The 16,227-nt window shown below is 39.8% G+C and overlaps 1 protein-coding gene across 8 annotated transcripts in view; it reads left to right on the top strand.

Moving 5' to 3' along the window:
• The window catches only part of ST18 (ST18 C2H2C-type zinc finger transcription factor), a 438,484-nt gene that overhangs the window by 346,450 nt on the left and 75,807 nt on the right, over nucleotides 1–16,227 (top strand). For all 8 annotated transcript variants that reach the window (XR_012233808.1, XM_073583795.1, XM_073583796.1 and 5 more), the window contains 2 exons: nucleotides 8,493–8,608; nucleotides 12,173–12,235. Coding sequence is in view for 7 of the 8 variants with exons in the window: in XM_073583795.1 (XP_073439896.1) it covers nucleotides 8,493–8,608; nucleotides 12,173–12,235 (179 nt within the window). In the remaining variant the exon portion in view is untranslated. The remainder of the gene's footprint in view (nucleotides 1–8,492; nucleotides 8,609–12,172; nucleotides 12,236–16,227) is intronic.

Here is a 16,227-nt window from a genome sequence, read left to right as displayed (position 1 = left end):
ATCTTTAGGTTATGTGATCACTAGAGATGAACAAATTTGTTCAGATTCGGTTCCGAATATGATTGGACTTGAATATTGTTTTTTTAATATTTGCCGAACACAGCCGAACATCATTAAAGTCAATTAGGGTAAAAATTACTGAATATGTTCGGAACCGATGATAAGACATAAATTCGGCATGAATAGTGTTTGAATATAGCCTGACTATGTCAAAATCAGATTCGGGGTCAAAATCCAAACAAATTCGCTCATCTCTAGTGACTATGATCCGAAGTTGCTGCAGGTTGGATGCTGTGTACTGATGCAGGATCCAACTCATAGCAGCCATATGTTACAGCATAGTGGATGGGATTTCAAGAAATCCCATGTCCAGTATGCATCCACTGATGCCCGCGGCTTCCCTCGCGGAGACAGTGATGCAGCCTGTCTTTCCAGACCACAGCATGTCAAGTTCAAGAAGGCAGCCCTTTGGATGCAGCGAACATGCACTGAGCCCAAAGTGCTGCTACTTCACAATCATGTGCACCCGGCCTCATTGTAAGGTTGCAGTGGAATATGGTTAGATGTGACTACAACAGCATTATTTGTTTTCATTAGTATGAACAGGTAATAAATGATTGGATAATAATAGTTTATGATAACATAATTTGGAGTAAAAAAATTAAAATCACATTAGTTTACTGTGATAGCCAACTTGTTTATACATTTCTCAATCTTAAACCCTTAACGACCGCCAATACGCCTTTTAAAGGTGGCAGATAAGGGTACTTATTCCTCAGCACTGCTTTTTAACGGCGCTGAGAGATAAGTTTATAGCTCCCCCCAGCGCTGGAAAATCTCCAATCTTACTGGGGGTAACTGAGACCCCAGAGAACATGATTCAGGTTAGTTTTCACCGTCCACAGTGTTGCGATCGCCGTTATTCACTGAAAAACAGTGACCGCAAAATAAAGTCCGAAATCCCATTTATTTCTTTCTCCTCTGATATGATATAGCACATCAGAGGAGAGAGAAATTAGGTCACCTGAGCCCCCCTGGTACTTCCGGTGTCCCCCGGTCCCTCAAGCTCTGTCCCTTGGCCCTCGGCGTCTTCTTCCAGGAAGAAAATGGCAGGGGCATGCACTGTGTGCCTGCCGAGATCTGCCGGCCGGCACCCGGAAACAATAGGAGATTTTTCCTATTGGTTGATTTTGATCACTGTGATAGGGTCTATCACAGTGATCAAAATAAAAAAAAATAGTAAATCTAATGCCCTTTTATCTCCCCCTTAGTTAGGTAAAAATAATAAAATAATAAAATAAAAAATGTATTATTTTCCATTAGGGTTAGGGTTGGGATTAGAGCTAGTGTTAGGGTTGGGGCTAGTGTTAGTGTTGGGGCTAGAGTTAGGGTTGGGCTAGGGTTATGGTTGGGCTAGGGTTGGGGCTAGGGTTAGAGCTAGGGTTATGGTTAGGCTAAGGTTGGGGTTAGAGCTAGGGTTGGGGTTGTACTAGGGTTAGGGATGGGCTAGGGTTAGAGCAAGGGTTAGGGTTGTGGTAAGGGTTATGGTTAGGGTTGGAATTATGGTTAGGGTTAGAGTTGTGTTAGGGTTGGAGTTAGAATTGGGGGATTTCCAGTGTTTAGGTACATCATGGGGTCTCCAAACACGACCAGGCACCTGCCATTGACTCCAGCCAATTTTGCATTTAAAAAGTTAAATGGTGCTCCCTTCCTTGTGAGCGCTGCCATGTTCCCAAACAGTAGCTTTCCCCAACATACAGGGTATCAGCGTACTCAGAAGAAATTGCACAACAAATTTTGTTGTCCACTTTCTCCTGATACCCTTGTGAAAATAAAGTTTGGTTCCAAAGTAAATTGTTTTTCTTCCACATTGCTTTAGATCTTGTGAAGCATCTGAAGGGTTAATAAACTTCTTGACTGTGGCTTTGCGCACCTTGAGGGGTGCAGTTTTTAGAATGGTGTCACTTTTGGGTATTTCTGTTATATTTATCTCCCAAACTCTCTTCAAATGTGATGTGGTCCCTAAAATAATAAAACGCTGGTCAACTTTTAACTCTTATAATGTCCTAACAAAAAAAATTTTTGTTTCCAAAATTGTGCTGATGTAAAGTAGACATGTGGGAAATTGACTCTCTGATTTAAGGGCTCAAAAATTAAAAGTTTGAAAACTTTCAAAATTTTGGACAAATTCCCGTTTTTTTTCATAAATAAAGGCAAGTCATATTGAATAAATTTTACCACTAACATGAAGTACAATATCTTACGAAAAAACAATCTCAGAATTAGTGGGATCCGTTGAAGAGTTCCAGAGCTATGACTTCATAAATTGACAGTGGTCAGAATGGTAAAAATTGGCTTGGTCATTAAGTACATAATTGGCTCTGTCATTAAGGGGTTAATTGAATTTACTCATTACCTCCCTGTCACAGACTAAAGCTGGAGTCACACATAGCAACTTACCAGCGATCCTGACAACGATATCAACGTGTCAGGATCGCTGGTAAGTCGCTATGTGATCGCTGGTGAGCTGTCAAACAGACAGCTTCACCAGCGATTAGCACAGCGATGCCGCGCGTGCGGCATCGCTGTGTTCGTTAGCGCTGATGCCATGGATCCATGTAAAAAATAGAATTAAAATAAAAAATATTGTTATTCTCACCTTCCGACGTCCCGCGCAGCATTCCCACCTGTCTCCACGCTCCGGTCCCAGTAATCCTTTGCGAGAATTACTGCGATGACGTCCATTCTCACGGGATCGCGAAGTTTCATGGTCATTTTTGCAAAGGATTACTGGGACCGGAGCGTGGAGAGAGGCGGGAATGCTGCACGGGACGCCGGAAGGTGAGAATAACAATATTTTTTATTTTTTTATTATTTTTTTATTTTTTTACTGCTGATCGCTGGTCTCCCGCCTGTCACACGCAGCGATGCGTGCTGGCCAGCAGGAGATCAGCGATGAAAAAAAATGTCCAGAGGTTTTTTGCAGCGATCAGCGATACCGGCAGGGGGGGCGGTCGCTGATAGATGTCACACACAGCAATCTCGCTGGTGAGATCGCTGTTGTGTCACAAAAGTTGTGACTCAGCAGCGATCTCGCTAGCGAGATCGCTATGTGTGACTGGGCCTTAAAGTCATGCCATAGATCTGAAGATGAAAGTAGTGGAATAAAAATTTCTAGCAATTGCTAGCGACTTGTCTCATGTGTGTGCAATTAAAGATTGAGTTCTTATTTTTACAGATATATTGAAGAATGAATTTCAAGCAATTTTGTAAAACATTATTACTGGTAATGTTTTGATGTGATACTACTTTATTTGCTCCTGCTATCCTGCAGGCATCTTTCCTGCACATGGAATGCTCTCATGTAGCAGAATACTGGCACCATAATCTTGACAGCCCCTATAACTGCCCATACACTATGAATAGCTGCCAAATAAACACTCCTATGGTTGACAGCTATTCTTTTCTATTCCCCTGTACACATACATGCTTGGTTTGGCCAGGGGTGCCTATGAGTGTGAAGCTCTAGGTGAGAATTTCACTGTGAGCATCTGTCAGGTGTTCATTCTCAGAAAATATATGGGTATGGTATGGGGGTATAGTATGATTACTGTCAAATTAAAGCACATGATTTTTATTTAAAGTGTTAAAATGGCCCTGGTAGTAAAAGGGTTAATTTTTTCAAAGTGGAGAAAATAAGTATTTGATACACTGCCGATTTTGCAAGTTTTCCCACCTACAAAGAATGGAGAGGTCTGTAATTTTTATCCTAGGTACACTTCAACTGTGAGAGACAGAACCTTAAAAAAATCTAGAAAATCACATTGTATGATTTTTACATAATTAATTTGCATTTAATTGAATAAAATAAGTATTTGATACAATAGAAAAATGGAACTTAATATTTGGTACAGAAATTTTTGTTTTCAATTACAGAGGTCAGATGTTCCCTGTAGTTATTGGTGAACATGCTGGATATCTCATTCATTATGTCACATGCTAAAGGTTTTATGGCCTAAGGCTAGTTTCACACTAGCGTATTTGGTTGCAGCGCATGGTGCCGCTAAGCTCCGCCCCCTGCCGCGCCCCCTCCAGTCATCTCCTCCTACTATCGCACACCACTGCATGCGATCTGCACACCCTATCTTTAGCATAGGGTGCGCAGACCATGCGCTGGCCGTGCGCTAGTAGGATTTTGCGTGCGCTGCGCCCTTTTGACGATGCGCCAAGCGCACCAAAATGCAACATGGTGTGTTTGGCGCACGTTGGCGCCCTGTCAAAAGGGCGCAGCGCACGCAAAATCCTACTAGCGCACGGCCAGCACACAGTCTGCGCACCCTATGCTAAAGATAGGGTATGCAGATCGCATGCAGCGATGTGTGATAGTAGGAGGAGATGACTGGAGGGGGCGCAGCAGGGGGCGGGGCTTAGCGTCGCCATGCGCTGCGAGCAAATACGCTAGTGTGAAATTAGCCTAAGATGTGGAATGGTGCACTTCAAATTTTTATGCAAATTTCTGGTGCACAGCAAGTCAACTAGTAAGAGGTCTAAAATGCTCTGAATTTGTCAAACACCATGAGCCACCGCAACAAATTTTGCATCTTTTAAGCCTATCTAGTCTAATGTCTCAACTAATCATTTGTGGATTTCTTAATCAATTTTTTTTTACAATGTCATTCTTTTTACATTGTGAACTTTGCACAAAATTTGTTAAAATGGGCATACGAACTGCCACAAATTCAAAGGTGCTTATTTATCTTTCTATTTTGCACCTGTTAGAATGAAAAGTTGCATGATCATGTCAATACGCTTTACAATGTTTCACTTTAGTCTATAGCTATGAAATAAAAAATGAACTGATTTAATATTCCATCAGGGTATATGAGTACAATTGTACAAAATTTTGTAACATTTTGAAAGACTAAGATATCTCGTTAACCAAAACCATGCCCATAATAATGAAAAAATAAGACAAAACCAAGTAAAAGTAACATAAAAAAGTTGAAAAATAGATAATGAATAAAGCGAAGACATAAAAGTCACTGTTAGAACATTTTTTATTATTCTCGAAAACAAAAGGTTTAAAATCATGGTTTACACTTTATAAAAATTGGAAAGTTTTGGTTAATCTACCCAATTGTGTTTTGTTAAAAGAAAGACCGAGGTACAAACTGACAATCACAAGGCGGCCAACTTAATATGGCCTTAAACTAATGGTGGGTGTCAGAAACTAACTATCAGTCTGGGCCTCCACATAAAAATGTGCGCTCCGACCTGCGCTTTCCAAAATGTGGTTGACCGGCTTTTGTGAATTCACAACCTTCAGCATGACCTCCCATCCGCAGGCCACACGGGCTGTGTAACTGAAGATTTTATCAGTTTTTTCTGTGAGTTTCTGAAGTGTTTGTAACTTTAAACATCTGCTAACATTGTGAGTAATTCTACTTTGCCTGTGCCATTACGTTATCATCTAAAATCAAAAGTTCATTCATTCACTTCAGTACATTTGTTTTCTAGCAAATGTCATCCACCGCTACGTAGTAAATATGAAATTTGGGGCCTGGCTACTCATTAACATTATGATGAATGTTCCGAACAATGATTTCCCCTAAGTAACATTTGCTTAGCATTTAATTTTCAAGTACAAAAGTTATTTATATACTATACCTTTTGTTTTAATTTTAATCATTAAAAAACACCTACTCAACACACAAAACAGCAGATGGCAGACTTTACTTTTTTATTGATAAATAACCAGAAAGGTCAGCGTGGAGATAAAGGCTTGATTTTAAGCTTACCGTATATAGCAGGGCAATAAAGACCTGAATCTCATCTTTGGCAGAATTTTAATAGCAAAAAAATGCTGAAAAATAGATGTTTCTTATTTTATTATTAGGCTAAAAAAATCTGTTAAATAATGATTTGCTCATATGTATTTGTAACAGTCGCTTTTCTGTGTTTTTGGTACAGAGTTCCTGTTCTCCTCCACAGACACTGTAGACCATACTGTATACTGTCTTATTAGTCAGTTTGTGGTACGCTACAAAGCTCCATACATGTAGTGAGAATGTTATGCCTGTCTGCAAAGGATATGGTGTTTTGTATTAAATCTTTCCAAGTAAAAACGGTTATCAAACGAGTTATGTATATTCTTATATAGGTCACATCTGAGGTGTCACAATCTTCACTTACAAGCTCATGTAAAATCATGAAATTGACTAACTTATCTCTACTTAACAGCTGTAATTGTATACAATGAGGGAAAATTGGTCAGTATGAACTCAGTATATCGATAATTTTCTCAAAATGTGGGATGGATTAGCAATTAAATATTTTTATGAAGGTTCTTTGTTTTTTTTGCTGGAGTTCATGTAATTTGGGCTAAAAAATATTTTTGAAATCCAGTTTCATTAAAAATGTTGCACTTTTTGCCTTCTATAGTCTTTGTTTGCACTGTCTATTGCTGACTACAGAATGAGCAAACTGAGAATCCATCAGTCATTCCAGTAAGATTGTTTAACAATGAGCTTTTTCTGAGCTTTAAAGGGGTTATGTAATGTGCTGCTGCAGTGCAGTTCAGCGCAACCTCCACCAGGGGGTGCTGGTGAGGGAAGAGAGGTTGTACATACACTGCGTAGTAACACAGAGCAGCAGCACAGAGCAAAAGAGCAGTCAGACAAGCCGGAGTCAGCAGCAAACAGGAAGATGAAGTACCAGAGGTCACAGCAATGCAGGTAGTCAGAGAAAAGCCAAAACTCGAAGCCTACCGAGAACAAGGCATCCAAAACATGAAAAGTAAGACATAGCCGGTGTACAAGCCAGAGTCAAAGCCAGTCGGGGAGCGTGGTATCAGAGATGGGAAACAAGAGGTGGAGTCCAGACATCAAGCCAATCAATAGTATAACGTGGCACAGCTGTGTCGGTGCACAAAAGAAGGTTCCCACACCAGTCTAGAATAATCAAAAAAATCATATACAGGATTATTAGATGTGTGACTTTGAAATGCTCCAAAGGTTGCAACAACCTGAAGTTGGCATAATCATCCTATGGCGATGCCTGAAGGGAATTGTCCCAAAGGGGATTACTTGTGGGATTGTTAAATCCTGTGACTCAAAGAAAACCCCAATCTCACGCTGTAAGAACAGCAACTGGCTGTAGTTTCAAATGTCTGTCATTGGTGGGTGGCAGCAGGACCTGTGTAAACGCGGCATCCACCGCTGGTGTGGCAGGTCCTGCTGCCACCCACCAATGACTTAACAATCCCACCAATGATTTAACAATCCCACAAGTAATCCCCTCTGGGATTATGCCAACTTCTGGCTGTTGCAACCTTTGGAGCTTTTCAAAGTCACAGATCTAATAATCCTGTATATGATCTCATTTGGAATATTTCTCTACTACCCCTTCTCTTTGAAATCTAAAGGTTTATATACCAGTTCTTACATGGTGGATTGTATCACCTCCAATAGCACCTAATTAACTATTGGTCATACAATATAATGTCCAGAAAATTATAGAGATAGGAGCAGTCTTGTTTACTGATGAAGGCTAGTTGATACAGCCGAAACATCTATATTTGTGACTGCAAATAAAAATTCTTCATCTTTGCAAAGAGTTGAGTGCCAAATTTTTTTTGATTATTCCAGACATCAAGCCAAGACATACACAAATACGGGAAGTCAGAGGCAGAAGGATCACTAGGGTATGTGGGTCAGCGGCTCTAGCCTGGAAGCATGAACTATAGCTGACACAGGCCCGCAGACTGTAGAGGACTGAAATAGCCCAGCCAGGTCCAAAGCGAGGCAGAGGGGATTAACCCCATTTGACCAGTCAAGAGAGAAGACAGCTGAAAACAAACTCTGGACTGGATCAAGACAGGTTATTGGGACAGTTTTATTTTCTTTCTCATAGGCAGGTAGATAGTTGATAGCTACCTGAATGTTCTGCTCGATGCCGATCTCTGCCGTCTCAGTGAGGTCAAGGACCACTCCTACTGGTGATTCTGTGACTTCTGTTAGTGTCATGTCAACAGAGCAGCTGCTTCTCTTCTGCTCTGCTCTGTTGACTGCCAATGTCATTTTGATTGACAGCTGGCTCCCCCTGCCAGCTGTCAATCAGCATGAAGTCGACTGCAGTCACATCAATAGAGCAGCCCAGAGGAGCTGCTCTGTTGACGTGTGATCAAATGAAGCAACAGAATTGCTGAAAGGAGTGGTTCATGATGGCTTTGATCCGGCAGAGATTGGCGCTGGGCAGAACAGGCAGTAGTTAGCAACTACCTGCCTATCCGTTCTTAGTCCCATGTGAAAAAAATAAAATAATCCTGGATAGGACTTTTAAGTAGATAAAAAAAATCCCAAAAGTTGACAACCCCTTTAAAAAGTTGTATAATTTTTGATTTATATAGCAAGTAAGGTTTATTTCTATACAAACCTACGGTATTTAATCTTCACTGTAAATAGCTAAAATTCAACTATGAATATTTGTTTCAGCTGGATTCTGGGAGCTGCTCAGAAAACATGGATGAAATCAAGTTTTCTGCAGATGTATCAATGCCGAGTCCTAAAACCAAGTTTCAGTCAAGAGACATGAAGAAGGAACTAATCACGTATGTGCATTTTGTCCAGCTTCTGCTCTAACAGCAGGATGCTTTTTGCCATTTATCTATGCAGTTTTGCAGATAACCTCACAGGCTACATTCACATATTGCTGGATATTTCTGATGTGGATATGACTGTAAATCTGCAATAAAATCTGCTCAAGTTACGGGTATTTTGTAATGGACTTGCCATAGATTGTACGTGCATAACAAAGCACCGAATAGGTTGAAGTCCACTCTGAAAATCCCCTCAAGAATTAGTAAGTTGCAGATTGGAAAACCGCAGCGTGCTCTAATTTACAACTTTTTTTGTTACATGTGGACGGGGAGCTTTGAAGACCCAATTCCCTTGAATTGTTCTGTAAAACTATACACTGTTTTGACTCTATTCCTTCTGTGGGAACGAGGGAAGTTCAGTGGACATCAAGTTAGATGGCGTGCACAAAGGTAGAAAGAAATAGATGACAGCACTGTACCCACCATTGTCACACGTACAGCAATATTAAAATATATACGCACAAGTGTTTCAACCAAATATTAAATGTACCATAGCTAATACATAATAATAGCAATTACTAAAGGTGCATTTGTATGAAAGCACAATAAATAAATACTTAAAGGGGTATCCCATCTCCAAGATCCCATCTCAATTTGTAGTAGATGTAATATTAATAATATTAGCAAATGCCCCCAATTAGAAAAGTAGTATAATTTTTCTGCTTCACTATGTCACTTACTTCATGTGCAGGGCATTCAGTAGCTTAGGTATCTATGGTTGCATCTACTAAGAACTAACTGTCACTATATGAGTGGTCGCAATCATATGGGAAAAAAGAAATGTGGACCAGGGCAATGTGGTATATATAGTATATCTCAACTTCAGCAAAGCATTTGATAAAGTATCTCATACTATCCCAATTGAAAAATGACCAAGTATGGTATTGACAAGGCTACAATTAGGTTGATTCATAACTGGCTCATTGACCATACTCAAAGAGTGGTAATAAATGGTTGCACATCCAATTGGTACAGTGTTTCAAGTGAGGTACCACAAGGCTCTGTCCTGGCCCCAGTGTTCAACATTTTTATTATTTATCTAGATAAAGGGAACTGAAGGTAAACTAATCAAATTTGCAGACAAAGCTAGGAGGGATAGATAAGACTAGAAAAGACAGAGAAAGGATTCAGAAGGATCTAGATAAGCTTGATAAATGGGCAGCAACTAATAGAATTGTATTTAACAGGGAGGAATTCAAGATTATTCATCTGGGCAAGAAAAATGAAAATTACATCTATAGAATGGGAGGAATAGGACTAATCAACAGCACGTGTGAAAAAGACTTGGGTATACTAATAGATCACAGACTGCACATGAGTCAACAGTGTGATGCAGCAGCAAAAAAGGCAAACACAGTTCTAGGATGCATTAAGAGAAGCATAGAGTCTAAATCAAATAAAGTGATTATCCCCCTCTACTCCTCCTTAGTCAGGCCTCATCTGGAATACTGTGTCAAGGTCTGGCACCACATTTTAGAAAAAGATATTGAAAAACTGGAGCGAGTTCAGGGAAGAGCTACCAGGATGGTGAGTAGACTGCAAAGTATGTCCTATGAGGAACGGTTAAAGGATCTGGGAATGTTTAGCTTGCAAAAAAGAAGGCTAAGAGGAGAAGTAATAGCTGTTTACAAATATCGGAAGGGATGTCATAGTGTAGAAGGATCATCCTTATTCTAATTTGCACATTTAAACACAAGAAGCAATGAAATGAAACTGAAAGGGAGAAGATACAGATTAGATATTAGAAAAAATGTTTTGACAGTGAGGGTGATCAATGAATGAAACAGGCTGCCAAGAGAGGTGGTGAGTTCTCCTTCAAAGGAAGTCTTCAAACAGAGGCTGGACAGAAATCTGTCTGAGATGGTTTAGTGAATCCAACTTTGAGCAGGGGGTTGGACCAGATGACCCTGGAGGTCCCTTCCAACTCTAACATTCTAGGAATCAATGATTCTATGATATCTAAGTTACTGCAATGACCTGCACATTTGATATGTGACATAGTAAATCAGAAGAACTACACCACCCTTCTAATTGAAGGTATTTACTAATATTATTATTATTATACTGTACCTACTACCTATTGGGATAAAATCTTGAAGATGGGAAAACACCTTTAATAGCACATTAAAGCTATGAACTCCTGATCGCTTGGCCAACTATAGATATTTTGGGGACATTTATCCAATCTCATTGGGTGTAGTTCATAACAACACCCTCGACCCAGTCAGGAAATGTTATCTTTCCTTTTGTAAATATAAACTGTACATTGTCATTTTAATTCATCAACTGCATCGCTTTTGCAATCTTTCGCTTACTTTGTACTGTGATTTAGTGGCTGTGCACATATGATGCAATTCTATATTGATTTCCAGAGAACACTCTATATAGGGGACCACATATTTATAATTCTTCTGCATCTAATCTATTCTGTTACGATGGACGAACAATTTCTAAACCAACATATTCAGCTTAAACAATTTCTCTGTCATTACATAAACAATTCTGATTCATACTGAATGTGTTGTGCCATCTAGTGGTACATTCTGCAGGTTAAGTGTGCAGAAATGAAACAAAGTTGTGCCAATGTGAAACCTTTTAATGAATAAACAAAATATGTTAGAAATATGAAAGTATACAAATATAATTCATTTATTTTATTGTGCTCTGGGGCCTTTCTTCGCAGTTGTAGCACAGGACATTATAGAGCCAAACTAATAACCCCTTAAAGACCGGGCAATTATTTTCTTATTGGTACTTTCATTTTTTCCTCCCTTTAGTTTGTTTTAGTTAAGTGGTAATAAAAGATTCCGAAATCTGTAAAAAAAAATGTTGGTCGTGTCGCCACTTTCCGAGAGCCATAACGTTTTCAATATTCGGTATATAAAACTGTATGAGGGCTTGTTTTTTGTGCTCCAAGCTGGTGTTTTTTGATTTATATAACTTTGGAGTACATACAATTTTTTGATCAACTATAAGATTAATTTATTTTATATTTTGATAGATCGGACTTTTACAAGTGCCGCTATACCAAAATGCCAAATATTATTATTTATTTTTTATTAATTTTATTCATTTTTAATGAGTGAAGAGGAGGGTGATTTAAACTTTTATATATTTTTTATATTTTATATTTTTTAAAAACTTTTTGTGCGTTTCACTGTTTGTTAGTCCCCTTAGTGGACTTGAACCTACGATTATCTGATCGCTTGTGCTACATACAGCAATGTCACAGCATTAATGTTGTAATATCCCATAAATTACAATTAAACTTAATGGTCTATTGATTGCAATAAATGCTGAGGAGTTCGTAAAGGTCCTGAGAATTTTTTAAAGGCCCTAAAAAAAAATTTGCATTCGCAAGGGAGCTGATAAAAATAATGTGGCTAAATATAGCGAAGAAGTAAAGATCCAATGATTTTTTCATTACAATACCTACAGTCTGGTTTAGATGCTTTTCCTAACCATATAACCTATAAGTTTGCAACATGTTTACTTTTCATGTCTTCTTTTTTACAGTTGTCCAACTCCAGGGTGTGATGGAAGTGGTCATGTAACTGGAAATTATGCTTCTCATCGCAGGTACGTGTGTAAACATATACACAGGGGTGGGTGTTGTGTTTAGCTAGCTAATGATCTGTGTGGAAGTGTAATCAGATTTTAAATGTATTTTTTCTATATATGTATCATTTTTTATTCCATTCGACAATATATTCAACAAATAAATGGGATTCTTCCAATTTTCATACTGGCCACTCAGGGCCCATTAACCCCTTCCTGACATCCGACGTACTATCCCGTCCACGGTACCCGGGCCCGTATGACCGTGGACGGGATAGTACGTCTACCGCGATCAGCGGCGCCCACGTGGTGAGCGCCGCTGATCGCAGCCGGGTGTCAGCTGATTATCACAGCTGACACCCGGCACTATGTGTCAGGGGCGGTCACGGACCGCCCCCGACACGTTAACCCCTTGCACACCGCGATCAAACATGATCGCGGTGTACCGGGAGTTAAAGGGAAGCATCGGCAGGGAGGGGGCTCCCTCCGTGCTTCCCTGAGCCCCCCACGGCAGCGCAATGTGCAGCGCTGCTGTGGGGGCTCCTATCCTCCAGGCCCCCGAATCCAAGATGGCGACGGGGGCCTTTGGGGACCTGAGGAAGCTGGCTTCCTCAGTGCCTGCAAAGCGCAGGCAAGAGGAAGTCTTCTTCAATGCCTGTGACAGATTGCTGATCTGTCACAGTGATCTGTGATGTGACAGATCAGCGATCTGTCACAGGACAGTGATGTCCCACCTGGGACTATGTAATAAAGTAAAAAAAAAATTAAAAAAAAATGTAAAAATAAATTAAAAAAAATCGCCAAATAAATTAGTAAAAAAAAAAAAAATATTCCCCAATAAATTCATTTTTTGAAAATAATAAAAAAAACCAATAAAAGTACACATATTAGATATCGCCGCGTCTGTAGCGACCTGCCCTATGAAACTGTCCCATTAGTTAACCCCTTTAGCGAACCCCTTAAAAAATAAAAATAAAAAAAAGCAGAAAATAATGATCTATTATCATACCGCCAAACAAAAAGTGTAATAACGCGCGATCAAAAAGACGCATATAAATATCCATGGTACCGCTGAAAACGTCATCTTGTCCCGCAAAAAACGAGCCACCACACAGCATCATCAGCAAAAAAATAAAAAAGTTATAGCTCGCAGAATAAAGCGATGCAAAAATAATAATTTTTTATATAAAATAGTTTTCATTGCATAAAACCGACAAAACATAAAAAACTACATAAATGAGGTATCGCTGTAACTGCACTGACCCAAAAAATAAAACCGCTTTATCAATTTTACCGCACGCGGAACGGTGTAAACGCACCCCCCCAAAAGAAATTCATGAAACGCTGGTTTTTATTCATTCTGCGTCCCAAAAATCGGAATAAAAAGCGATCAAAAAATGTCACGTGCCCGAAAATGGTACCGATAAGAACGTCAACTCGTCTCACAAAAAATAAGACCTCACATGACTCGGTGGGTCAAAATACGGAAAAATTATAGCTCTCAATATGTGGTGATGCAAAAACTATTTTTATAATAAAAAGCGTCTTTTAGCGTGCGACAGCTGCCAAACATAAAAACCGCCACAAATAGTAAATCAAACCCCCCGTTATCACCCCCTTAGTTAGGGAAAATAATAAAATAAAAAAATGTATTTATTTCCATTTTTCCATTAGGGCTAGGGTTAGGGCCAGGGTTAGGGCTAGGGTTAGGGCTAGGGTTAGGGTTAGGGCTAGGGTTAGGGCTAGGGTTAGGGTTAGGGTTAGGGCTAGGGTTAGGGTTAGGGTTAGGGCTGGGGTTAGGGCTAGGGTTAGGGCTAGGGCTGAGATTAGGGTTAGGGGTGTGTTGGGGTTCGGGTTGGAGTTAGAATTGGGGGTTTCCACTGTTTGGGCACATCAGGGGCTCTCCAAATGCAACATTGCGTCTGATCTCAATTTCAGCCAATTCTGAGTTGAAAAAGTCATATGGTGCTCCTTCCCTTCCAAGCTCTGCCATGCGCCCAAACAGTGTTTTACCCCCACATGTAGGGTATCAGCCTACTCAGGACAAATTGCAAAACAATTTTTGGGGTCCAATTTCTCCTGTTACCCTTAGGAAAATAAAAATTTGGGGGCAAAAATATCATTTTTGTGGAAAAAAATGATTTTTTTATTTTCACGTCCGAGCGTTATAAACTTCTGTGAAGCAGTTGGGGGTTCAAAGTGCTCACCACACATCTAGATAAGTTCCGTGAGGGGGTCTAGTGTCCAAAATGGGGTCACTTGTGGGGAGTTTCAATAGTTTAGGTACATCAGGGGCTCTCCAAACGCACATGACACCCGCAGACCATTCCATCAAAGTCTGCATTCCAAAACATCACTACTTCCCTTCCGAGCCCTGACGTGTGTCCATACAGTAGTTTTCTCCCACATATGGGGTCATAGAATCATAGAATCATAGAATCGTAGAGTTGGAAGGGACCTCCTGGGCCATCTGGTCCAACCCCCTGCTCAAAGCAGGATTCGCTAAATCATCCCAGTTAGATGTCTGTCCAGCCTCTGTTTGAAGACTTCCATTGAAGGAGAACTCACCACTTCTCGTGGCAGCCTGTTCCACTCACTGATCACTCTAACTGTCAAAAAGTTTTTTCTAATATCTAATCTGTGTCTCCTCCCATTCAGCTTCATCCCATTGCTTCTAGTCTTTCCTTGTGCAAATGAGAATAAAGTTGATCCTTCTACAATGTGACAGCCCTTTAGATATTTGTAGACAGCTATTAAGTCTCCTCTCAGTCTTCTCTTTTGCAAACTAAACATGTGTCAGCGTACTCAGGACAAATTGGACAACAACTTTTGGGGTCCAATTTCTCCTGTTACCCTTGGGAAAATGAAAAAATTGGGGACTAATTGATCATGTTTGTGGAAAAAATACGATTTTTTTATTTTCATGCCCGGGCATTATAAACTTCTGTGAAGCCCTTGGGGGTTCAAAGTGCTCACCTTACATCTAGATAAGTTCCTTAGGGGGTCTAGTTTCCAAAATGGGGTCATTTGTGGGGGGTTTCCACTGTTTAGGTACATTAGGGGCTCTCCAAAGGCAACATGACACCCGCAGACCATTCCATCAATGTCTGCATTCCAAAACGTCACTACTTCCCTTCCGAGCCCTGACGTGTGTCCATACAGTAGTTTTCTCCCACATATGGGGTGTAAGCGTACTCAGGACAAATTGGACAAGGGGCCAGCTTGAACTCAACATTAGCCTAATCTTAGACTCACAATTCCTTTTCTGTATAAATAACTTTTCGGCAGTCTCATTATTACCACATACAGGATTACAATGAAAGGTAACACCTTTAAATAAACTAGATTACATAGAGTCCAACTTTCACAATCGGTGTTGGACATAGCTCACCACCACCTCACTTTGCAATTACTTTTTTCCAGATCACACCATGCCTAGAAAGTTTTCCAATAAAGTCAATGAGATAGAGTGCTAATGTCCATATGGATGCTGAAAAGAATAGGAAGTATTAGGGTTAGTGGTTAGGATGGGATTTGCAATATTTTAGATTTTTTTACATCGATAGTAATTTAGACAAATTGAAAAGAAAAACATAAAAATTAAAAAAAATATATATATTTAGCAGAAAAACCCGATTTAAACAATATTCTGCAGGTCTCTGTCTGGTGACTCATTTCCTTTCATTCTACATTTTTTAACCCCTTAAACCCCAAGAGTGGTTAGCATGTTAATGACCAGGCCAATTTTTACAATTCTGACCACTGTCCCATTATGAGTTAATAACTCTGGAACGCTTCCATGGATCATGGTGATTCTGATATTTTTTGTTAGGGACCACATCACATTTGAAGTCAATTTGAGGGGTCTATATGATAGAAAATACCCAAAAGTGACACCATTCTAAAATCTGCACCCCTCAATGTGCTTCACAGGATTTTTTGGAATGTTTAAAAAAATGAACATTTAACTTTTTCACAAACAATTTACTTTGAATCCAATTTGTTTTATTTTA

This window comes from Dendrobates tinctorius, unplaced genomic scaffold (genome assembly GCF_039654945.1).
Source record: "Dendrobates tinctorius isolate UK_male_01 unplaced genomic scaffold, ASM3965494v1 ptg000081l, whole genome shotgun sequence".
NCBI lineage: Eukaryota > Metazoa > Chordata > Amphibia > Anura > Dendrobatidae > Dendrobates > Dendrobates tinctorius.
This window is presented reverse-complemented; position numbering and strand designations above follow the sequence as displayed.